Source organism: Rhinatrema bivittatum, chromosome 8, assembly GCF_901001135.1.
Source record: "Rhinatrema bivittatum chromosome 8, aRhiBiv1.1, whole genome shotgun sequence".
In the NCBI taxonomy this organism is placed as follows: Eukaryota; Metazoa; Chordata; class Amphibia; order Gymnophiona; family Rhinatrematidae; genus Rhinatrema; species Rhinatrema bivittatum.
Window position 1 is genome coordinate 218,097,771 of NC_042622.1, and position 25,232 is coordinate 218,123,002.

The 25,232-nt window shown below is 45.2% G+C and overlaps 1 protein-coding gene across 1 annotated transcript in view; it reads right to left on the bottom strand.

The window, feature by feature from the left end:
• Nucleotides 1–24,552, bottom strand: part of EFNA2 (ephrin A2) — a 123,558-nt gene extending 99,006 nt beyond the window's left edge. Inside the window, exon 1 of the mRNA XM_029612556.1 lies at nucleotides 23,980–24,552. Within this exon, the coding sequence (XP_029468416.1) occupies nucleotides 23,980–24,119 (140 nt within the window). The 5' untranslated portion in view covers nucleotides 24,120–24,552. The remainder of the gene's footprint in view (nucleotides 1–23,979) is intronic.
• Between the last annotated feature and the right edge of the window lie 680 nt (nucleotides 24,553–25,232).

The following is a 25,232-nucleotide window of genomic DNA, read 5'->3' on the forward strand; positions in this document are numbered from 1 at the left end:
TTCAAAACTACTTGCAAGCACCTATTTACAGGCGTGTATGGGTGCACACAAAGTTGCTACTGTATTTTATAAGCAGCATGGAAAGGTTATAAAATATGAGTACATATGCACGCACAAATGCTAATGTAAAAACCACAAGCCATGCAAGTTCAGATTTTGCCAAATAATGATTTATTCAGTTAAGTAGAAGCACAAAGCCGGATAAGTCTGAAAAGCACTACTACTGCTGCTATTTAGCCAGATAAATCGGAATATAGCTGGGTGAGTGCCACTACTTATCCGAAAAAGTTCAAATTTATTCATCTTAAGTAGCGGCAAAAGGCACTACTTAGTTGAAATAGTTGTGAAATAGCCAGATAAGTGTGCGCAACTCATATACCCGTGTATTTGAACTTCCAATTTTAGAAGAACATGCGTGTAAACCTTTTAATCGATTTTACTTTCTGCAAGTCAGCTTTTACATGCGCAAATCAGGGTATTTAATATCGTGTGCAGCAATGAAACGACACGTTTTCCCATTTAGTTTACCAGTTTGCCCAGTCCACGTGCAGCCAGAGCCAGCGCGTCCCATTAGGTGAACTAGACGTCGCCTCGGGTGTCACTCATTAGGGGGTGCCGAAGAGCAGCCGCGTGGGGCTGCGAGGAGAGCCTATCCCGCTCACGGCAAAGAAGAGCAAAGCACGGGGCTGGCTTGGATGTACAGAGAGGAGCCGGGGGAGGCAGACCCGTGGATCCCCAGGAATTAAGAATCTGGATACAGCAGTGGGGGGGGGGGGAAGGGGGGAGAGCAGGCTCAAGGCAGAAGGTTCGCCTAGGGCACCTAATACCCTTGCACCGGCCCTGTCTGTAGCTTGCAAAGATTCTCCTCGCTCTTCACTCTGAAGTCCTCCCATTGCCCCCAAACCCCCTATCCAGACTTTTTTTTTTTTCACTTTAGTGATGCTTAGATACTGAGCAGAAGTAAACATACGTATGTAAAAGATGTACGCGTGTCACTTTGGCAGGTTTTAAAATAGCAATTTATTTGCGTAAATGCTGGCCCTGCCCTGCAACGCCCCTGACATGCCCCTTTCTTACACATGCAAAGTTACTCACGGTCCCCAATTTACACGCTAAGCTGCAGTTTTGAAAATAGCATGCATCTGTGTACGCGCTATTTTATGCAAGCAGGTGCTCATTTTGCACTCGCAACTTTTGAAAATTCACCTGTAAGTGGATGCTTGAGGCAACCAGAGATAAAGTGACTTGCCCAAGGTCACTGGGAGCATCAGTTGGGAACATGGGATTTTAACCTGATATTCTGTGATCACTAGACTACTCTTAACTACCTAAGGGGCATATTTATCAAAATGCAATAATGTACATTGTTAGCACATAGATCCCTTTAATCTCAATGTGGCCTATTTACTAATAATCATGGTAGTGCATTATCGCATTTTGGTAAATATGCCCTTAACGTAGGGATCTAATCTCTTTGAAAACTGACTCCTTAGTGGCTCATTTCCTAAGACTACTTTGATACTTTCTATCCACCAAGGCTAATAAATGGAGCTCTTGGTGACTGTGGATAGAAAATCCCTACAGCGATACAATATTAATTTCATTTGAATACTTCTATTCCTCCTTCCAAAACTGAAGTTATTCCAAGGTGGGGAATAACAAATAAAGTACACACATTCATTAAATTAAAATGACATGTACATATAATAAATAATAAAATAAAACCAATCAATATTCCTAATCATAAAGCTAACCTTATAAAACGCCGCACAATCCTTCTCAGTGCCATGGCAGCATACCCCCTAAAAACAAGAATCCTCGTTAAACAAGTCTTATCTCCATTTAATTCCTTTCAACAACTTATGAAAACCTGAAGCGTTCAATGCACGCTTAAGCACCCCTAGGATCATGTTCCAAAAAGTAGGCACCACCCAAGCAAAGAAGCGTTGCCCAATTCCAGCTTTCCAGGTTATTTTTGTTGAAGGAATGTCCAGTCTCACTTCCTAGCCAAAACATAGCACTCTAGTGCGCGCACACAACAAGGGATCTTAGCTGCCAAATAATCAAGACCCAAACCCATTAAGGATCGAAAGACCTGTGTATTAATCTTAAATTGGCTCCTGTAGGATAGCGGCAGCTAATGCAGGCCCATCAGTAGTGACAAAGCATGCTCCCACCTATTTGCTGTGGTAAGCCTTGCAGCTGCACTTTGAATACTTTGCAACTGATCTATCATCTTTATTGGGAGGTCTACATAGATCACATTACAATAATCTAGGTGTGTCAAGCTTGCGTACTATACCTAGATCCCATGTGGATAAATATGGCTTGCGTGGCTTTACCCATCTCTGCCAAAAAAAAAAAGGCAGAGATGGGTAAAGCCACTGAATCTGACCTTGCTGGAGTCTAAAATGACTCCTAAACTATTACCTTATCAGAAAATTGAATACATATACTTCCTAGATCAAATACTGACAAATTGGTCTGAAAAAAAAAACAAAAAAAAAAAAAAGAGAGAGTCCCACCCACAAAATTTCAGTCTTATCTATGTTGTTTCAAATAATTCTGCTGCACCCAATCAGCTGCTGCATTAAAAAGTGATTTAAGAGTTCCAATAGACTCTTCCCAGGAATATTTCCATGGGACTAAAATCTGAACCTCGTCGGCATAGATATAAACTCTTAGCTCTAGGTTTCTCAAAACAGACCCCAGAGGGTAGAGAGAAATATTGAAAAGAATTGGGGACACGAGAGAGAGCCGAGGCACACCTGTAGGTAAGTGCCAAGGCTGGGATATACCGTCCTCTAACCCTCCCCCCCCCCCCCCCACCCCAGTCAGCCCATCCTCTATTCCAGTAAGTAACTGTGGATGACCGATCGAGAAGAGGCAGAAGGCCTAACTCTCCTCAGTCCAGAAGCAGCGCCACATCTTCCATCAACGCTACAATCACGTCCTCTGTGCCAAAACGCCAGCATGGAACCCAGACTGGGTGGGCGTCCCCGCCTCCTGATTTATCCAAAACCTAACTATAGTTTCAATTAATTTGGCTAAAATTGACAAAATTTGAAACTGGGCGGTACCTGACACCATCAGACAAATTCAATAAAGCCCCTCTGAAGCAAAGCCTTGATAACTGCCACTTTAACAGGGCCAGGGAGATAACCTGGTCCCACAGACTGACTGATAAGTATTGTTAATTGGCATAATCATTGTCTTGGGTACATTTTTGAACGGTTATCCAGGGAAGAGTTTGTCTAGCCCTTTTCTGTTTCAGTATCTTTGCCTTCAGGAGGCAGGGATCGCCCTGCAGTTTACCATTCACAGATTACTACATAATAAACCTTTCTCCTGGTCACTTAATGCTGCGGGATGCTGCACCACAGCCACCGGCAAAACACTTTTGCGCTATCAGCCAAGATGCTATAATTACCCCTGGGAAAATACACCCTGTTCCTTCTCCCAGTCATCGTGATCATCATGCTCTGAAAAGACAGAAGGATTTCCAGCACTATCGGGCCGATTCAGTATGGTGCGCTCAGCTGAGAGCACCTTTTGCCCCAGTCTGGCCGCGCGTTTTTGACGTGCTATTTTTTACCCCTTATACAGTATGGGGTAATAGCGCGTCGAAAACGCGTGGCCAACCCCCCCCCCCCCCCCCCCCCCCCAAAACTAATAGCGCCCGCAACATGCAAATGCATGTTGATGGGCCTATTAGTTATTCCCGCGCGATACAGAAAGTAAAATGTGCAGCCAAGCCGCACATTTTACTCTCTGAAATTAACGCCTGCCCAAAGGCAGGGGATAATTTCAGCTGGCACCGGGAAAGTGTACAGAAAAGCAGAAAAAACTGCTTTTCTGTACACCCTCTGACTTAATATCATGGCGATATTAAGTCGGAGGCCACAAAATTAAAAAAAAAAAATGTAAAATTAAAAAAAAAAAATTTTTAAATCTGCCCGCGCCTCGCGGGTTGGAAGACGGATGCTCAATTATGCCGGCGTCTGTTTTCCGAACCCGTGGCTGTCAGCGGGCTCGAGAACCGACGCCGGAAAAATTGAGTGTTGGCTGTCAAAAAGGAGGCACTAGGGACGCACAAGAGTCCCTAGCGCCTCCTTTTACCATGGGCCCCCATTTAAATACTCGATCGCTCGCCCAGGAGAGTGACCTGGGCGCGCGTCGGGAGAGCGGGCGCTCGCCTCGGAGCGCCCACTCTCCCGCAGTTTTTACTGTATCGGCCCGTATGACGGGCACTGAGAGCTAGTGGACAGCGACCTCCTTGAGAGACCTTAGAATCATAGAAGACAGCAGATAAGATCCATAAGGCCCATCTAGTTTGTCCGATTTTATTCCTGTTGCAATGCCATTGACCCCCCCCGCTGCTCTCCGGCTTTTCCCCCTCATTCCTTCACCACTAATGTATTTATTTATTATGATTTGTTAACCAGCTTTTTGAAAGTGAACTTTCACCCAAGGCGGTGGTTACTGACGTAAGCTATTAGTGCATCTTTTGGAAGTGGTGCACATGAATCCTAAAACGAAGAATTCTCTGCGCTTATCACATGTTTGCTTGAGTTTCATTATTGTTTTTTCCTTCACATCCTCCACTAGGATTTCATTCCATGTATCCATCACCCTTCCCATGAAGAACCCCTTGGTTCCGCATCCCATGACCTCTTGCCCTTGAGTCCTCTTTCCTCTGAAAAAGGGTTTACTTCTTGTGCCTTTGAGATATTTAAATATCTCCTCTCCTCCATTATTTAGCTTTCTGCAGGCCCGTCTTCATCCTGTTTCTATCCTTTTTTTGCAGGCCCGTCTTCATCCTGTTTCTAGCCTTTTTTTTGCAGGCCCGTCTTCATCCTGTTTCTATCCTTTTTTTTTGCAGGCCCGTCTTCATCCTGTTTCTATCCTTTTTTTTTGCAGGCCCGTCTTCATCCTGTTTCTATCCTTTTTTTTTGCAGGCCCGTCTTCATCCTGTTTCTAGCCTTTTTTTTTTGCAGGCCCGTCTTCATCCTGTTTCTATCCTTTTTTTTTTTTTTGCAGGCCCGTCTTCATCCTGTTTCTATCCTTTTTTTTTTTGCAGGCCCGTCTTCATCCTGTTTCTATCCTTTTTTTTTTTTTGCAGGCCCGTCTTCATCCTGTTTCTATCCTTTTTTTTTTTTGCAGGCCCATCTTCATCGTGTTTCTATCCTTTTTTTTTTTTGCAGGCCCGTCGTCATCCTGTTTCTATCCTTTTTTTTGCAGGCCCATCTTCATCCTGTTTCTATCCTTTTTTTTTTTTTTGCATGCCCATCTTCATCCTCTTTCTATCCTTTTTTTTTTTTTTTGCATGCCCATCTTCATCCTCTTTCTATCCTTTTTTTTTTTGCAGGTCCATCTTCATCCTGTTTCTATCCTTTTTTTTGGCAGGCCCGTCTTCATCCTGTTTCTAGCCTTTTTTTTGCAGGCCCGTCTTCATCCTGTTTCTATCCTTTTTTTTTGCAGGCCCGTCTTCATCCTGTTTCTATCCTTTTGGAGGTGTGGCCCCCAGGAATGAACACCACATTCCAGGTGAGATCTCACCAATGGCCTGTAAAGAGGCATTATCACCTCCTGTGTTGTACCTCTCCCAAAGCACCTTAGCATTTCTCTGGCTCTGCCCACCTCCTTATCACACTGCTTTGCTACTGTGAGACCAGATATGATCACCCCCAACATGCACAGCAGTATCTCACCCCTCCTCTCTCCCGCCTCCCATGGTCTACTGCTCCCTTGAATTTCCTGCAACCCAAAGAGATGATTTTACACTTTTTGCATTGAATCTTAACTGCCAAGCACTCAGTCACTCCTCAAGCTTGCTTAGATTTGGATTTTAGATTTAATTACTTGTCTTTTCCAAATCCGAGCTCAAGGAAAGTTACAATTCAGCTACCGTAGTTATTTCTCTGCCCAAGGGGGCTTACAATACAGGTGCTCCTGAGGCAATGGGGGGGGGGGGGGGTGAAGTGACTTCCCCAGGGTCACAAGGAGTATCTGTGGCAGAAGCAAGATTCGAACCCTGGCTTCCTTGATTCTCAGCCTGCAGCTCTAACCACTGAATTACTCCTCCATAAGATCAATTCTCATTCTGTCTACCACCTCAAAAGTGTCCATTCTGTTGCAGATCTTAATGTAATCTGCAAAAAGGCAATTTTTTTCTCACTAACCCCCTCTGCAATATTGCTCACAAAGATATCGAACAGAACCGTCCCCAGGATAGGTCCTCGAGTCACTCCACTAAACACCTTTCTATCCAAGTGAATTCCATTTACTACTGCTCCCTGTCTATCATTTAACCAGTTTCTAATCCAGTCTGCCACCTTTGGGCCCACCCCCAGGCTGGCTCAGTTTACTTATGAATCTTCTTTGCAAGACAGTATCAAAAGATTTGCTGAAATCCAGCGCATGCCCATTGTCTAATTATCTGGCTCATTAAGGAAATTGATCAAATTTGTTTGACACGTTCTCCCTTTGGTAAAACCATGCTGCCTCAGATTCTGCATCCTGTTGGAGCCAAGATAATTCACTATCCTTTCCTCTAATAGAATCTCCATGAGTTTTCCCATCAATGAGGTGAGACTGAATGGCCTGTAATTAATCTCCCCCTATTAACACGTTTATGAAATGGGACAACATCCACCCTTCTCCAAAAATCGACTGAACAGATCCAACAATGGACCATTCAGAACTTCTTGCAGCTCCCTCGGTATCTTAACATTTCATTCCATCTGGCCCCTGAGCTTCGTCTCCTTTTAGTAGTTGGTACTAGCACCACCTTCGATGTCCTCTGATCAACCCTGCTCTCCCCTGCTCGGCACTGATGAGTTGCTGTAACGTTCCAGCAATAGAGCGGAGGCTGACTGATACTAGTCTACAATGCTACCCTGAGTTTTTAGGGCAGTCACCGAAGTTCAGGTTAAAGGCCCTCACGGGACCACGTCTGAAAGTGCTCTCAGCAGATCCGGAAGTGGAGGCACGTGAACCTGCTTCTTCCATGGGCCCTCCCTGCACGTAAGGGCAGAAATGACGCCACTCATGAGAACAACAGAAAGAGAGGAATGGTAGCGGGAGAGCAGATAGTGAAGGTTCGAGGGAAAGTGAATGCACTGTACATGTGTTAACCGCAATCACTTTGAACTACAGTATGTTAAATCCATGCAATCAACAAAAGATTTCTGTGCTTTTGGGGGCAGTTCCTTTCCTACTTCCTATATTACAATACCGTTCAGAGATGCGAACAGACTCTTCCCTCCTAATGGAAAAAACGAAACCTCAGTTGGAAGTTGAAAAATTAAAAATAAGAAACTTTCCTGCCCAGGTCTCAGCCTGAGGCATTCTGTTGCCCACTAACAGCTACAAGGACCTATCTGGATTAATGTATAGCCCTTCTGGACTGTTAAGTTTGGTATGATGTTATTTCTCATATCCAGATGTGTATAAATCAGATCTGGTTTAACATGTTCAATCAGTCACAGAAAGGCAGAAGGGGGCCTTCATCCCTCATGAACCAAATCATGTAGTCTCAGCTCATCCTGTGCGTGAAACGAACAAATTAAACGGCTCGTGATCAGATGTACAGTCTGTGGCTCCTGTGATCTCTCCGAGAACGAAGCAGCGCGGTTACCATGTTCATTCACTTGAATACGTAAAAACAAACGTCAGCCAACAAGCTGTAGCTGGCATACTGGACTCACAATACATTTTTTTTTTTTACTTGCTTCAAGAGCTCTCCAGTTATTTATAAAAACTCGATCACTTGCATGTTCAGCATGCCATCCCAACAATGTAACGTAGTAAGACGATAATAAAAAAGAGAGCGGCCACAATACAACAAGAGAGACAGGCACCCCCTGTCTCTCATAGTAAAATGACAACAGAAAAAAAGGCCAACGTGGTGCATCCCGTCCATCCCGCAGATCTTTAAAGGCTGCTCCTTCAGCTCTGTGCAGGTTACCCCCTCGCCTTCTGTTTAGGGTTGCTCCATGCAAGTTACCCCAATACAAAGTAAATCATCATCAATACATTAAAATAGGGGGGGGGGGGGAAACCACAGTAATACCAGATCAAAACTGCTATGAAACCAGTTTTCCTTCATCGGGTCAGTGCAGAATAAACTAGCTGACCTGCTTCGATCTGATGAAGGAAGAGTAACTCTCAGGAGCTAATCACAAACATAGTAAGTTAATCCAATAAACAGGCCTCTCCTACAATCTGTTTATCGACTCTTATTTCGATGTGCTTTATGAGAAAAAGACAAAAGCCGTCACGGAGACCACAAAGGGGCAAATCAAGTAGGGGATACCATTAGCAGGGTATTATTAGGCAAAAAATAATAATCAGAATGTGTTCTGTCCAGCACCGGAAGCAGGCGAGTGCAGGGAAGACAGGTGCAAGGTCTGCTCAGTCAAAGAGATAAACCTCATGCACACGAGACAGTTTGGCTGCAGAAAATCTGCTTATTCCTTTGGCTGCTGCTATCCACAGGATAGCAGCGATACAGATTTTATCATACACTGTGTAGTGCATTCCGGCTGTAGCATTTCATCTGGAATAAGCCTGAATGTCGGACGTTAAAAGCCCCTTTCCTCCAGAAACCCAGTGACTCCGGACGAACCGCAGACCCCACCAGAAAATGAAGTGACTTTGGGATACAAAAGGAAAAGCGGATTCTCCACACCTTTAAACCTGGACGTTCAGGCGTTGATCTTCAAAGTGTTTTTTATTGCTTGGAAATCGTACTTTGAGAATAAACCAGGGGGTGGGAGTGTAAAACTAGGTGCCCGATTCCATTTCGTGTGTTACCTGCAGGTGAAGACGGCAGTTCCAGGGCTGGAGACAGGACCGAGAAAACGGATTTACATGCATACTTTCGATTTTCAAACGCGTGTGCGGAAATCTGCACGCATGCAGTTACGCCTGCTCAGGAATGCGTACCCGGCAAACCCACGGAGTTTCACGATAGACTTGTGCGTGAAAAGACAAGCTTCGAAAATTCAAGTTAAAGCACCCCTAGACTTTAACCCTGGTGGGGAGTTATAAAATTACCCTCCTAAGGGGGCTGTTTTCAGCCCCACCTGGCTAAAAAACTGGGGGGGGGGGGGGCTGAAAATTACCCTCCTGAAGAGGCTTGGCTACTTTTACCTGGGTGTAAAGGGACGGGGAAGGACAGAGCCGACTGGCAACGCACCAGTGTTTCATTCTGAAATACAGCAGAGGCAAAATTCACAATTAGTGATCACGGCACTAGCCGGCCATACGTTTAAAAAAATAAATCAATCACCCCCTTAAAGCAAGGCACAGCCTGCGTTAACAGTGCCCTTATTTATTTATTTATTTATTTATTTAAATTTCTGCTTCCGAATGACCAAAATACTCCTTTATCTCACGGCTCTCTTAAAAGTCTTTCCACCGTTAATGGTCCCGGACTTGCAGCTTCAGAACCAAGCGACATCCCGAACCCTTTTGTCCTCTGACGAGAGTGTTCCACACCACCGGGCCATTCCTTCCCGTAATCAGCAGGAGCAGGCTGGGAATTTACCGTCGCTGGCTGTTTACGATTTTACACAATCCATCTGTGACGCCTCTCAATAGAGAGAAGGAAATATGGCAGAGGATTGATGTTAAATGGATCTGGGAGAGTGAAGAGGGCCGAGGAGATCTTTCTATGTGCAGTGAGAGTATGTGGGGCACGGCGGAAATGCTGCGAGAGGCGCTATGGGCTTTTGGAACCACTTCTATGACTTTTTTTGTACGTCCCTATTTTTTATTTATTTTTTTATTATTATTTATGCCTGTCCCTGAAAAGTTTCTGCAGGCACGCGTGCCACCCGGCAAGATGGATCAGCATACACAGCGCAAATAAAACAAGAATTCGAGGCAGTGAGAGCCAGGCACCAATCTTTATTGGTACCTTTCAGACCCAAATAACATGCAACAATGTCAGACTCTAGGTAGGAAACCCAAGACTACCTTATGTCTTGTTTCATTTTACAGTCTATAACTACCTGTTTTCTATTTCCCCATGATTGCACTTTATCATTTAGGTAGAAATGCGAGATGCAGTGTACGGGAGGCAAGGGGAATCGAGGCACAGCTGAGCGTGCAACTGAGTACCGGTGACTGTATTTACCAGCAGCAATCGGTTTTCTATTGTTCCATCTGTCTTTCTATAAGCCCTAAAACAGAATGGAAGAAATACAGACAAACTTAGAATAAAGATCTTTTCCCCATTTGCAAATCTCTCACGGGTCCCATATAGCAGGGACCAAGGTCACAGGTTGACAGATTTATGTCCCGCAAAGGCTCTAGCTTGACGGAAAACATCTACAAAATCCTGAGTAATGCATACATTGTAGATCTCCACAGCTGGGTCCACCCAGGCTCCACCACACCTGGGTCTATAAATTATCAAGTTATTAGGATGATTTTAATGTGCTAAAATGAGAAAAAAACTATTAAAAAGTTCTCTCTCTCTTTCATTTCATTTTTTTCTATTTCTTTCTCACTTGGAAAAGGTTTATTTTTTTTGCTGAAAACAATTTCCAAGTTTAAAATGAAGATAGAAATTTATGAAAACATGTGTACCTGGCAGTTAAGTCCAATCCACCTAGAAGTAACACCCTTTGCTGGGCACCACACCATCGTGTGCCAAATGAGCCTAGGTGAAAAAAATATGGAAGGCAGAGAGCACTATTTGTAAGTTAAAAAAAAAAAATTATAAAAAAAGTTTTTTTTCTGTAGTTAAAAATTGTCATTAGCTCTTCAAATTCTTTATCTTCAAAACATCTGGCTTTGCAGAATTCAGATCATAACAAAATGTCCAGCAATATTGCTAAGAATGATCTTCTTGTGTAGGAGACTTGTGTGAACAAAATAAAATAGCAGATAATTTTATGGAGTACACCTCAGACACACAAATGTTACTGGTGTTAAGGATGCAGCCACTGTGTACTAAGCAGGATCTAAGATCATTCTATAACTGGTGTCTTGAAACGTACACGTAATTCTTATTTAAAGACGGGCAGAAGAGATGCTGGAAATGAGCAGGGTTGGCATTAGGGCCATGCAAACGGTGTAGCTGCATGAGGCACTGCCGTTGAAGGGGTACCACAGTACTCCAGAGGGATCCTGGTACTCCAGGGTGCAGCCAGGGCTAAGGCTGGTCCTGGGAATGAGAGCCCCACAGCCCTTGCTTTATATGGAGCTCACTGCCAGGACAAGTCTCCAACAGGAGAAACAAAGATGTGAGAATTCAACATGCTCATGGATTTGCTTTCACCCTCAGAAGGTAATGTACAAATTACCACTAGGATGTCTGTTGAAAAAAAATTATAGCTGTGTAACTAACTGAGGAAGGAATTTGGAGCTGTGCAAACTACATAACGCTACTAAATTCTCAAATTACCAAACTCTGGAACTCGATCCCAATAGAAATGAGGCAGGAAGTGATCTATGAGGCCTTCTGCAAAGGCCTAAAAACTATCTTTTACCATGATTCATTGACACAGCTTGCCAGAAACAACTAGTCACAAATCCTCCTACAGTAGCCGTAAGAAATATTAACAAACTTGCAGAGCCTCAGCCAGTATTCCAGTGTTGTAACTCTACTATCCACCACTAAGATCCCCTTGAGGCTCCATCACTGCTTGCGGAGACCTACAGACTTCAGCCATGCACAGGTTATAATGAACCAACCTCACAAATCTTCCTCCGTTGTCATATGTTCAAGGATCTGACTCTATGAAACAAGATATAAAACTTACTGCCGATTCCTCCACAGATGGTAGTGTAGGCTCAACAGAATTCTCTGCCAAACTGCTTTAGACACATTGTTGAAAATACATTTTTGACCATAAATGATCCATACATTAATCGTTGACCATAAACTGAATGTAATTTGTACATTAATCGTTGACCTTAAGCTGATGGCAGATTGATTACACTGTATCACATGGCTATTCCTTTGTTGTCTGCCTTGCACAGGTTCTCAATCCTCGGGAAAAGCAGATTCATTGAATTTAATTTGAGATTTATAAACTATAAAAGCATAAGGTATCTTGTAGGTTGTTCAACTGACCAACAAATAAGGGCTAACGTGGCTGCTAGAAATTTAAGAAAGTGTGAGACAGTGAGAGAGTAACAGATGATGGCAGAAAAAGAATCCGGCCCATGCAGTCTGCCACTGCAAAATGCGACCAGATATTGCTGACTAAATAATATCAGCATCTGATGACCTCTGATCCATCATAACAGAAAGACCATTTTCCAGCCTTTGATACCACATTCCTGTAGTATAAGACAGAGGGCAGTGGTAAAGACAAGGGAGAGAGAAGGATCGAGTGGGCTCTCCGATGAGACAATAGATGAGGGCAACAAAGCAGAAAGAGCGAGTCACGTATCCTTATCTGCCAAAAAAGTGATGTGCCATGTATTTAACAGCCATGAATAAAAGAATAACCCTTAGGGAAACGGAAAAACCATTAGTAAGAACAACAGAAGTCATCCCCTTGCTACCAGGCCAGATACATCATCTGACTAAAGACAGTACTGACCAGTACCAGAACTCGGAAATTGCTCTTGTTCTTTCTGTATCTTTTCTGAGGTTGGAGATAGCTTTTTACTCAGTTGACATGTGTTTAATTGAGCTGAGGGGAGGGCATTTTCTTTAGGGATGTATTTTTGGGTTTGTAGAGCTGCGTTTCCCAACTTGTTCAAGCCCATGGCACCCCTAACACTAACAGGCAGCGCGGACATGGAGAGGACTCACCAGGGTCTAAAGAAGAGCACGGGTAGAATTTTGCTGGAAAACCGCTCGGGAAGATTTGAAAACAAAATCACCTCATGTACTTTCCCCCTGCGACCTAAACCCGGCTCTGGAAATGCCCTCCTCCAAACGAGGCTGCGCGGCCACACATTACGGAAGACCGCGCAAACGTTTAGCTGTATTGGGGGGAAGGCTGATGAATATGGATAAAATGCTTTTTACCCAGGTAAACTGCTCTGTAAATTGACCTCGTTAGGAGATTAATTTGGCAGCACAACTGCCGTGCCAAGCAAGCCGTTTGAATCTGAGTCACAGAGTCCCCTGCCGCTGGAGAAGAATTGGCCTCTCACTGCTTGAAACCTGGAAATCCAGGGACCATTTTCCTCTATAAAATAACTGGTTTGAGCTACAGGATACAAGGAAATATTTATACACCAAGTTTTGGTAATTCTGTTTCAGTCTCTTGGGGCAAGACTGCCAGGACCCTCGAAAGGGGAAGTTCCTATATTTCAGTTCAGACTCTTTACTGATGAAAAATAAGGAAGGGGGGGGGGGAAAAAACCCCCACACTGGAGAAACCCACCAGTCAGTCACAAGCCCTTCCTTTAGTTTTATACCCCAAAGCTCAAATCATAAGCGGAAGCCAAACCCTTTCATAATCTCTAAGTGCTCAGAGCTCAGGCATTGGGGGAAGCTAATAGAAAAGATCAGTAAGACTTCTCTACATAGAAAACCTAAAAGAAGTCACAGCCCACAGCAGCTCCTTGACCGCCCCCCTGCGCAGGTCATCACGAGAGAAGAAACTGAAGTTACAGGTCCCTGCCAGCGCAGGCAGTGCTTTAAATACGATTTAATTTTAGAAGTCACAAATAGCAACCAAAGTGCCTTAATGTACAAAGAAAGTGCACTGCAGAGTCACCACCGCTGAAAAGCAGGAGCAAATTTGGTCACCATGGGGGATTTTTAATTCCTCGGGGCACTTTTTTTAATGTGAGAGTTGCCACACTGGGGCCTTTTTCCCTGGGCTGCTGCTCTGGTTAGAACTTGCTGGGGAAATCACTGAGCTGCAGGACTGAGAGACCAGTACCTTAATACCATAAAATACTGCAAAACATAATGAATCCCACTCATTCTGCTACACCCCCATACTACTGCTCGGATCTTTACATTTTAAAAAAAACCCACTGAAGCCTGTAATGACAGCCCGCAATGTCTAAAGTGGGGCAGAGGGCTCTCTGCGCAACCCCTGTGCCGGACCTGTGATTCCTGTTTAGGTTTGCGGGAGCTCCGGAGCGTTAAAGTGTTTAGCAGTGCCACAGAAGAAACAGGCGGATGCACATGAGCAAGTGGGCGGAAGTAGGTCAGGATCTTCTACTCGCTCAGAGGAGCCCCCCAACTCTGTAACAGAGTCCCTAGTGCACGGGCAGATTTCAGGTTCAAATCCCAAGATCACCTGTTGGGCACTGCACGGGTAGATTCTTCACACTTAGCTAGAGAAATGAGTGGCATGGCCTGAAACAGCTCTCCCCTCCTTCACCAATACTGGCAGCACATCCCACCTCCCACTGAAAGAGCCACCCAGGGCCACCACACCGGCAACACACCCATCGCTATAAGCCTGATATACAGTTAGGTTGTCACACAAGACAGGCATTTCCAGCTGAAATATTCCTACATTCTGCTCTTGGGGATAGCCTGCACAGAGTGGCAGTGGCTACTATCCTTAACAGAAGGCTCGGGGGTAGCCTGCACAGAGCGGCAGTGGCTACTATCCTTAACAGAAGGCTCGGGGGTAGCCTGCACAGAGCAGCAGTGGCTACTATCCTTAACAGAAGGCTCGGGGTTAGCTACACAGAGCGGCAGTGGCTACTATCCTTAACAGAAGGCTCGGGGGTAGCCTGCACAGAGCAGCAGTGGCTACTATCCTTAACAGAAGGCTCGGGGTTAGCTTCACAGAGCGGCAGTGGCTACTATCCTTAACAGAAGGCTCGGGGTTAGCTTCACAGAGCGGCAGTGGCTACTATCCTTAACAGAAGGCTCGGGGGTAGCCTGCACAGAGCAGCAGTGGCTACTATCCTTAACAGAAGGCTCGGGGGTAGCTGCACAGAGCGGCAGTGGCTACTATCCTTAACAGAAGGCTCGGGGGTAGCTGCACAGAGCGGCAGTGGCTACTATCCTTAACAGAAGGCTCGGGGATAGCTGCACAGAGTGGCAGTTGGTACTTCCCTTAACAGAAGGCTCGGGGGTAGCTGCACAGAGCGGCAGTGGCTACTATCCTTAACAGAAGGCTCGGGGTTAGCTTCACAGAGCGGCAGTGGCTACTATCCTTAACAGAAGGCTCGGGGTTAGCTTCACAGAGCGGCAGTGGCTACTATCCTTAACAGAAGGCTCGGGGGTAGCCTGCACAGAGCAGCAGTGGCTACTATCCTTAACAGAAGGCTCGGGGGTAGCTGCACAGAGCGGCAGTGGCTACTATCCTTAACAGAAGGCTCGGGGGTAGCTGCACAGAGCGGCAGTGGCTACTATCCTTAACAGAAGGCTCGGGGATAGCTGCACAGAGTGGCAGTTGGTACTTCCCTTAACAGAAGGCTCGGGGGTAGCTGCACAGAGCGGCAGTGGCTACTATCCTTAACAGAAGGCTCGGGGATAGCTGCACAGAGTGGCAGTTGGTACTTCCCTTAACAGAAGGCTCGGGGGTAGCTGCACAGAGCGGCAGTGGCTACTATCCTTAACAGAAGGCTCGGGGATAGCTGCACAGAGTGGCAGTTGGTACTTCCCTTAACAGAAGGCTCGGGGGTAGCTGCACAGAGCGGCAGTGGCCACTATCCTTAACAGAAGGCTCGGGGGTAGCTGCACAGAGCGGCAGTGGCTACTATCCTTAACAGAAGGCTCGGGGGTAGCTGCACAGAGCGGCAGTGGCTACTATCCTTAACAGAAGGCTCGGGGGTAGCTGCACAGAGCGGCAGTGGCTACTATCCTTAACAGAAGGCTCGGGGGTAGCTGCACAGAGCGGCAGTGGCTACTATCCTTAACAGAAGGCTCGGGGGTAGCTGCACAGAGCGGCAGTTGCTACTATCCTTAACAGAAGGCTCAGGGGTAGCCTGCACAGAGCAGCAGTGGCTACTATCCTTAACAGAAGGCTCAGGGGTAACCTGCAAAAAGTGGCAGTTGCTACTTCCCTTAACAGAAGGGTCAGGGTTAGCTGAACAATGCGGCAGTTGCTACTTCCCTTAACAGAAGGCTCTGAGTTAGCTGAACAGTGCGGCAGTTGCTGAACAGTGCGGCAGTTGCTACTTCCCTTAACAGAAGGCTCAGGGGTAGCCTGCACAGAACGGCAGTGGCTACTAGTGGCTACTTCCCTTAACAGAGGGCTCGGGGTTAGCTGAACAATGCGGCAGTTGCTACTTCCCTTAACAGAAGGCTCGGGGTTAGCTGAACAGTGCGGCAGTTGCTACTTCCCTTAACAGAAGGCTCGGGAGTAGCCTGTATAGAGTGGCAGTTGCTACTACACACACACACACAAAAATTCTTGCTGGGCAGAGTCACTTTTTCACTAAGAATATTTTAACTTTCTCAAGTTTTCATTTTGTGTTTATATTTTTGCTGGAAGAATGATAGTCACTTGGGATCCCTTACCCTTAGATTCCGCTCCGCCCCCCCCCCCCCCCCCCCAGGCCAGAAATGGCCAAACTGCAATTCTCAAAATTTATTGCGAATTGCGTTATGGCTGTTTCGGGCATATCGCACAGCTTAATGCCAGGAAAAACATTGTAGTCATTTCTGGCGTAAAACTGTGCAGCATGCGTGATGCTATCACACAGTGCGATATTGCCTCATTTTAATTAATCCTGCCCAATACCCGCCCCTTCAAAAAATTTGCATTCGCCGAGTGCGATAGTACGCTTATCGCATGCGTTAACGCGTTATTGCGTGCGCCTTTTGATGCATGACCTTGTTAGTCTGTAGTTGATTTATTTGATTGTTGGGAGATAAATGGGAATAATTCATTGGTAGAAATATAAAAGCTGTAATCTGCGGATCTCTGTGTATCTACTGGAGTTTAATAAAAAGATTGAGGCATAAAGTACATTTTCTTTTTTATACATAAAAGTTTTCAAAAGCTGAGTCAGGATCTATGTGGGTAAAATAAGAAGTTATGTGGGCAGATTTGCTGAATCCACGTATGTGGATTTTCAGGCCCTGAAAGCACAAGCTTAATTTTATCCACGTCAATAAAGAGGCATTCCAGGGGGGCATTTCAAAACTGCACATGGACAGAGAAATGTTAAAAAATGCAGATGCGGAATTAACATTGATGCTTTATGGAATGAATGAAAGCAAGGGTGCACTTTATTTTTTCTGCATAACCACACAGTCTTCAGCACAGACTGTGTGGGTGCCATGCGCTGGACTATAGGTTAGTTTATGCAGGCCGAAAGGTCAGTGTATACTTTAATTGTGCACCTGATTGAACGTGCACCCTGCATGTAAAGCTAGCAAAGACAGTCACACCAAGATCTGATGCCCGATTCAGTAAGTCAATGCTTGTGCCCCCAATATTTCAATACCAGGTACATGCTGCTGCTCACCTTCAATGTCTTCAGAACTAGTAAATAACCGCAGGATAAAGACTTAAAATGATCCATCCAGTCTGCCCAGCCAGTTGTTTAGGTTTGTAACTGCCAGTCTGTGCTGGTTACCCCCCCCAAGACCATAAAAATTTGCCGTGCTGGGTCAGACCGAGGGTCCATCAAGCCCAGCATCCTGTTTCCAACAGAGGCCAATCCAAGTCACAAGTACCTGGCAAGATCCCAAACAGTAAATAGATCCCATGTCCGCTATCATTCAGTGATATCTAGTGGCTATTTCTTAAGTCTACTTGGTTAATAACAGTTTATTGATGTCTTTTTAAGCTCAACTATACTAACTGCCTTAACCTCATCCTCCAGCAATGAATTCCAGATCTTTTCTCCAGTTTGTTTTGAGCGTGCCGCTTACTAACTTCATGGAATGCCCCCTAGTCTTTGTATTTTTTGAAAGAGAAAATAAACGATTTACAATTACCTGTTCTATTCCACTCATGATTTTTAGACCTCTGTCATATCCCCCCCCCCCCCCCCCCCCCCCCCCCCAAGATGAACAGTCCCAACCTCTATCCTCATAGCAGAGCCATTCCATCTCCTTCATCATTTTGGTCACCCTCCTCTGTACTTTTTCCCAAGTCAACTAAATCTTTTTTGAGACATGGCAACCAGAACACCCATGGCCATCAGTTAAGGATTATAACTGCCGCTCTGTGCAGGTTACCCCCATGCAGAAATGTTACACTAAAAGTTACCACCAGTTACCCCGTTTCTTTATTTCTCTCCTCTAGCCACTAGGGATCCTCTAGTTTATATACCATAGACATATACTTCTGTTCCTTTGGGATACTCCCAGGGCTCTGCTCCTAAATGACTTTCCTCATTCAGGATATTAATAGGAGGAAAAAAAAAAAAGAGCAATAGTAATCATTCCCTAATGTTAGGAGAAAAGTCAGCACACAATACCTTAAATCCATCTCTAAAAGCTCTCATCTCCTCAGGATGGCTCCCAGACCCCTAAACTTATCTGTAATGTGCTGCGCATAAAGCCCCAACATTATCTCTTGGATTCCTCTGGCACACAGACCCTAACTATGTCCTTGTGTCAAGATCGCACCAGGGTAAAGAGGCCTGGCTGAAGATTACCCTCCTCTTTGCAGCTAGATGTACGTGCGGGCTTTTATAATGTGCACCCTTTTAGCTGTGTGAAACAAGAGGAGTTCCCGGGAGTAAAATCCTGCACACGCATTCTGTTTTCAGAGGTGCTTGCACTCTCTTTTACACCCAAATCGGCCATGTGCGCAAACAGCAGGTGCACCGTTAAGTCTGCGGACTTTGCCAGCCGAGTCTGCGAGAGAAGCTTACCTGGGTACATTCTCTTTGAAAATTCGCTACGAACGTCGCGTTAAAACGTGCGCGTGTACTTTGCGTCTGTGCAGACTGGTGAAGGTCGCCCCCCCCCCCCCTGAAATGTTCACTTTTTTTTCACGGGTGACTGATCTGTCCTGCCAGTCAGTCGGTTGCTGTTACAGCGGAGTCCGGTCCTCTCTCTTCAGGCAGAGACGGGTTTTGTTTCTGTCAGCCCCGACCCTTGTGTGTTGGCTCCTGTCCCAATATTCGTAGATAATTCTTAGATAAGATATAACAGCCTGCAAGTTGTGAAAAAGTGAAGGGGAAGGCAGACAACTGGGAACCTACGGTCTTACAATAAGGAAGAAAAGTGGGCAGACTAGTCGCGCCTCACGGCCCTTTTTCTGCCGTGGTATTCTACGTTTCTATGTAAGGAATCCACTGCAATTCTAGAAACATAAAAAAATGTCGGAACGATTTTAGGAAAAAAAAAAATCTTGCTGTCCACCTATTTAAGAGGGCACACCCTGATTTTATAGTGATGAAAATTTCCAGAGGGATGGCCGCGTTCGTCTGTTACTTCTGTCGTTTTCACTGATTTCGTAGGGGATACAAATATAATGAAGGGAAGTGGGAAAGCGCAACGTCCCTCGGAATGAGGCGAAAACATTTTGAGGAAAACTGAAGAACGGGAGAACAGTGGCAATAAGCTAGACAGAGAGAAGACAGGAGAGAGATTAAAATCTAAATTAAAAAAAAAAAAAAAAATCGCAAGACTTGAACATCTTAAATCCTTCCAAAAAAAAAAAAAAAACCAGAGACTGATGGCTTCAAAATGATGGAGTTTCCTACAGACTCCGGCTTGTGGAGAGCAGGAGGCCCTGTGTCAGTACCTGCTCCAGCTCCACCATGGACTAAGACCCGTTTCAGCTACACACAAAGCACAGGTACACATCATAAAAAGGATATAGGTTTACATATTATAAATTGTCAACATGCCTGAACAAACTAAGGAGGGAAAATGTGTTGTTATTGGACTGATAAATAAAAGATAATCACTTTTATCAGTCCAAAAAACTTACATGCGCCTGCGGTTTGATATCTGAATTTACATCGGAAATAAACTGGTCTGTTTTCACAAGCGCTGTTTTTCTGGAGGGTGGTTTTTTTTTTTGTATTTGCTTATTGTAATCCTGCTGAACAAATTAATAAGTTGCACAAATCTTCGGAAATAAAACTATGAGGGGGAAAAAATGGTGGGCTTAAGGTAATAGGCAGGGAATGCTGTTTTAATATAAATAGGCAAAACGGAGAGGGATGATGAGCCCCTGAATTCGGACAGAAGCAGCACCTCCCAACCAATATTTAAAAAAATATATATTTACACTTCAGCAGTTTTTGTCAAATTAATATACTTGAAATCATATATTTAGAAACAAAATAAAACCATGAGGGTTGCCTGGTGCATGTTTCATTGGTTTATTTTCTCTGTTTGCACTGTCCTGACGAAAGGAGCCCACCTCTCGAAAAGGTAGCCACAGATGGATTGAGTTGGTCCAATCTTGTTTGCTCACCTTTGTGTCTCTATTTTCCCTAATCATATTTTTTTTTTTTTTTTTAGCATTGCGCTCATCAGTGACCCAATGTCTATAAGGTATTTTACATCTCTATCACTGCGTAAAATTTGGGCTACTAAAAAATGTTCTGTAACCGGAAAACCTGACCCAAAAGTCTTCAAGTATTCTGGGAATTCCAGTCACACTAATGTAAGAATTTGACCTACATAAAAGCAGATGAAAGCTGCACCAGTTCTGTTGTTTAAGGGGTCTGGCATGTGTTTAGCATTTGGGGGAAGAAAAGAAATACCCACAGCTCAACAGCTGAAATCGAACACTTGCTGGGGGAAAAAAAAAAAAAAAAAAGTTCTTTACAAAAAAACTAGTAATGGAAATAATAAAATCCATCTGGAGACAAGCGATGCACAAAGAGGAATGGGATCATGAGCAGATAGTGATACGAGTCAGGAACATTAAGGCTCTCGAAGTCACCGTCCCAGAACAGAAAGCGCTATTGTGGGATGGATGGAAAGATGCAGTTTGCGTAAAACTTCCCTGCTCTTTGCACGCTGCTTCCTTCAATTTCTCTCTGTGTACCGGACGTGGCCAGCGTGACATACAAAACATATAGTAAATACATTGAGCAAATGGAACTAGCCCTGTGATGCAGGCATGTTTGCATCCACCCCCCCCATCTGTCAAGGCCAGGGGCTTGGGCATCTTCCACAGAGCTGGCTTGCCAAGGCCTGGGGAGGACAGACTGGCAGGTCGAAGCACCGCCAGACATCTGTCCAGCCTTTGGGGCCAGCAAGGATTCCCCTGAACCATGCGGTTTTAGGGAGGGAGCGAGGAAGGCAGAACATTTACCTGTTGAGTCACGTAGTAGGCAAGGCACAAGCAGCATCGCAGGAGACAGCGAGATGAAAATTCAGCGCAAAAAAACTTTCAGCGTTTTCATTTGGCACCGAGCAGAATTATTCCCATGATGGTAAAAAGCCAGCATCGCTGCAGGTTTGTAAAAAATCCCTGATGTTTCTAATTTCCCTTGACTAAAAACTGAAAGGCCCTTATCTGCTGCTGTAAGTACATTTCTAGACATTAGGATCTGGGAACCTTGACAGGGCTGAGCTGTAAATATTATTAATGGAAAATAAACCAAATTAAGACACCGGGATAGCAACTGTTTTCTCTCTCTCTCTCTTTTTTTTTTTTTAATAAAATTAGTTAAGAGAGAAACAGCAAACTATTTGGTTAAATGATACCTTTAAAAAAGCTGCTGCTTGAGGAAGGGATTTTAGTGCTGCTGACAGCTGCATCTTTAAATGTGAATTCACCTAATGAAGGCACCAGCTCCACCCAACTATATTCTTGGTTCTCTGGTATTTTATTTCCTTCCATTCACTTTATTATTATGAGTTAAACTGGTTTTGAATCCTCCGTTCCCTATGGAATCCACCATCATTCCTATGTTCCCTATGAACAACGAAATATGCGGCATACAAATTTTCAATAAATAAATAAAACACATATGATCGTGGATTTACTGTCTATTGCAATCCAAATTATTTATAGAAAAGTCACTCTGTATCAGCGGTGAGGGATACGGCATTTTACTTGCATCTCCAATGAAATGGTGTGAGCCGAATCCAGATAAATACCTGTTTCGCAAGAGCAAAGTGTCAGGTCTTCTGGGCAATATTTCACATTTTAGGGGTGGCTTCTGAATGGATGTGTGGTGCATTCCCAGCACTTGCTCTTTAAGGAGCTAGGGCCAAGATTAGGGTTTGGATAGAAGGATCATCACCCTGGAACTCAGCTGCAGGAGAAGAAAAGTGAATCCATATCTATTGCAGACAACCTGCAAAGAAGAGACTGAGCTTAGGACCGGGGGCATGCTCCCCGGCAAGGGACCCGTCTCGGCCCAGGATGCCCGTCGATGCAACCCGCTAGTCCAGGCAAAGTGGCACAGAACCTGGCAGAGAGCTATTTAGTTTTAGTCATTTAAGGACTGATCAGCGAAGAAAAACAGTGGCTCTCGCTTTGCACTACTCCTGCTTTCAGGTGATTTCTTGGAAAAGAGAAGACTTTACAGACAGAGGAAAAGAAAAAAAAAAAAGGTCTAGCTGTACCGTGCTACAGAAACGAGGTTATCACTCACAGGCACATCCAAGTTTTGTGCATTTGAGTATGGGATATTCTCCTTTTGCCAGTAGCTCAACTTAGCAGCAAGAAACATGCCAGCTCTCACCTGCTCTGGTACACCTGATCTCTGCACGCTTCAACCTCCAGACAGACAACATTTTAGCTGAACTGATTATAGGACCATTAAAATAACCTGCTAATAAGAGTAATATAAAATTGTGTGGGAAGAAAAGAAATAAAGTAATCAGGAGGAATTAAGGCTTACTGAATGAGCCTTCTCTGTGGAACATGACACTGTGATTGTAATTTCAGTTTGGGTCACACATGGTGCAACCAACACGCAACCCATGTTACCATTTAAAAAAACAAAACACAATACATCAATAAATGCATAAACATAACAATACATTATTAAATCCATTACCTGAAGAAGGTAATTGTATCTGCGTGCACCTACAAACATTGCTTATCCTCCTAAGGATTCTGAAGAGCTTTAATAGTTTACTGCTCCTGCAGAAAAGGGGATTCTTTGTAGGTTGTGATGCCTTTTATAAATTAGTCAAAAACGTTGGTACCAAAATCTTCTGGCAGACATAAAGAAGGGACCGGTGTGCTCTTGGAAGTTCATGTACTACAGTCCTATTAAAGCTCCCACAACCTGCAGAGAATCCTAAGAAAGATATGATCTACTCTGCATCTTTTAACTAATTTTCTACTTTCCCTGAAATATTAGTTGCATTGTTGGATCCAGCCCTTCTGCAAATAAAAACTTCTGATACTAGGTAGGTTGATGCTCACTGTTCACCAGGCTCAGGTGTTGTGCAAAACACTTTGCAAGGTTTAACTTCATAAAAACTGCAAGCGGACTAGTGAAATAAAGAGCTAGAAACCCAAGTGCAGTCATTTGAAGACAATATAGGTTGCCCGCTCTTTGTGTCTTAGCTATTGGTAGTTTTTAGGCTTATATTTTATGTCAGACATTAAAAATGTCTTCTGTTAGATCATCTGCACTCTAGGCAGTTCCAAATGATATTTTATTTTTTTTTACTACCTATAACCAGATGTTTGTGGGATATAGGCAGACTAGATGGGCCTTGCAGCAGATCCAGCTGTGCTATGCCTTATTCTGTCTGTGATTCTACGAGAGACTGTGAGCAACGTTCAAGTTAAGATCTCGATTCTCTCTACTGCCGCTACCCATGTGTTACATTTTGAGTGATCTCCTATTCTGAAAAGTTCGATAACTGCATCTTATTCATGACTTAGGAATGTTATGAACTGTAAAATAACACAGCCCGCCATCACTAGAAGGAAAGAAATGTTAAAGCTTCCGTTGCACACAAGCGTTTTTCCCCTTCAAGTTTTAATAACTACATTGAACTTCGATCAGACTTCCGGAACACTGAGGACGCACACGAAGGCAGCTCTGAATGTCACCATTACCAGAGATTGATTTTTTTTTCCTCCCCCGTGCCCCCTTGATTTCGCTTCCTGTCTGTGGGACCCGAAAAAGGATGGCCGTGGTGGGAGGGAAGCGAAGCAGGCTCCGGCGCCGATCCGGTTTCCCTACCTGGGGTTGCTCTTGTTCCAGTACACGGCGTGGCGATCGGACACAACTCTCCCCGCGTCCTGGCTCCAGACGGGAAGGCAGAGCAGCGCTCCGAGCAGCAGCAGCAGCAGCAGCAGCGGCGGCTCCTCCCGGGGCTCCATCCTCCGGCTTCTCCGAGTCCGAGCAGTCCCGGCGCTAGCGTGGGCAGGAGCTCAGGTCCCCACATCCCCGGCAAAACTGCCGCGCTGCTGCCGCTGCCCCCGGGGCTCACCCGATCACTGCTGCTGCCCGCACACGGTGCTGGGCTCCGGTGGTGGTGGGGTGGGGGGGCAGCAGCATGGTCCCTGCCCAGGGGAGAGCCCCGCGCGCGCCCCGTCCGGGAGAGAGGGAGAGAGAGAGAGCGCGCGGGAGCGCTGCAGCAGCGCCACCTCCGGCTCCCCCCATCCAACAGGTTCCCTGCACGGGGAGGGGAGAGGAGAGGAGGAGAGCGGAGCAGCGCGGCGCTGCATTATTCATTCATTCATTCATTCAGCCCCCCGCACTGCCCTGCCTGGCAAACTGCACGCAGACAAAAGCCTCGGCTCTCGCTGCCTGGGTCCCGGCTCCCAGGAGCCACCAGGGCTGCCCCTCCCATATCAAAGCACCCGCTAAAGCTGAGATTCATCTGGAACAGCTTTAAACAAACACCGCAAAGAGGGCACAACGTTTGCAAGCTGGGTGGTTCATAGATGCCGGACCAGCACAGGAAAAAAAAAAAGGACTTCTTTTTCTTTAACCACAACTTAGTTGTCCCTCAGTTGAACTCAGAAAGTAAACACGGTGTGTGAAGAAAAACAAACACACACACAAAGTTGACGATCTGCGCGGCCGGTGCAGGGGAGTTTGTACGGCGGCGCCAGGCAGGCGCCCCCCTTCGGTAGATAGGAAGCAGGGGTGGCTGTTTGAAGCCTTAGGAGCATCTGCAGCCAGGACGATACAGTAAGTGCAGGGAAGGGGGGTCTGCAGTGCTCCCACCGTTACAGCAGCAGCGATTAGGGGATATTATTTGCCACAAGGTTACTTGGCAATAGGCTGTTGCTTTGTATAAGTGTTCAGGTTTAATCTTGTGGCGTGTGTGAATGAACCAGTTTTGTGATCTGGTAATTAAAGCTTATGATCCAGTGAAGCCAGGTGCCAACTTCTATTTATGGCTGCCAGTGATTCAAGCTAGGACCCATCTTTAGCTTTGTGTGCCAACGTTTGAAAGGGCACCCAGCGAATTTGTATTACCAATT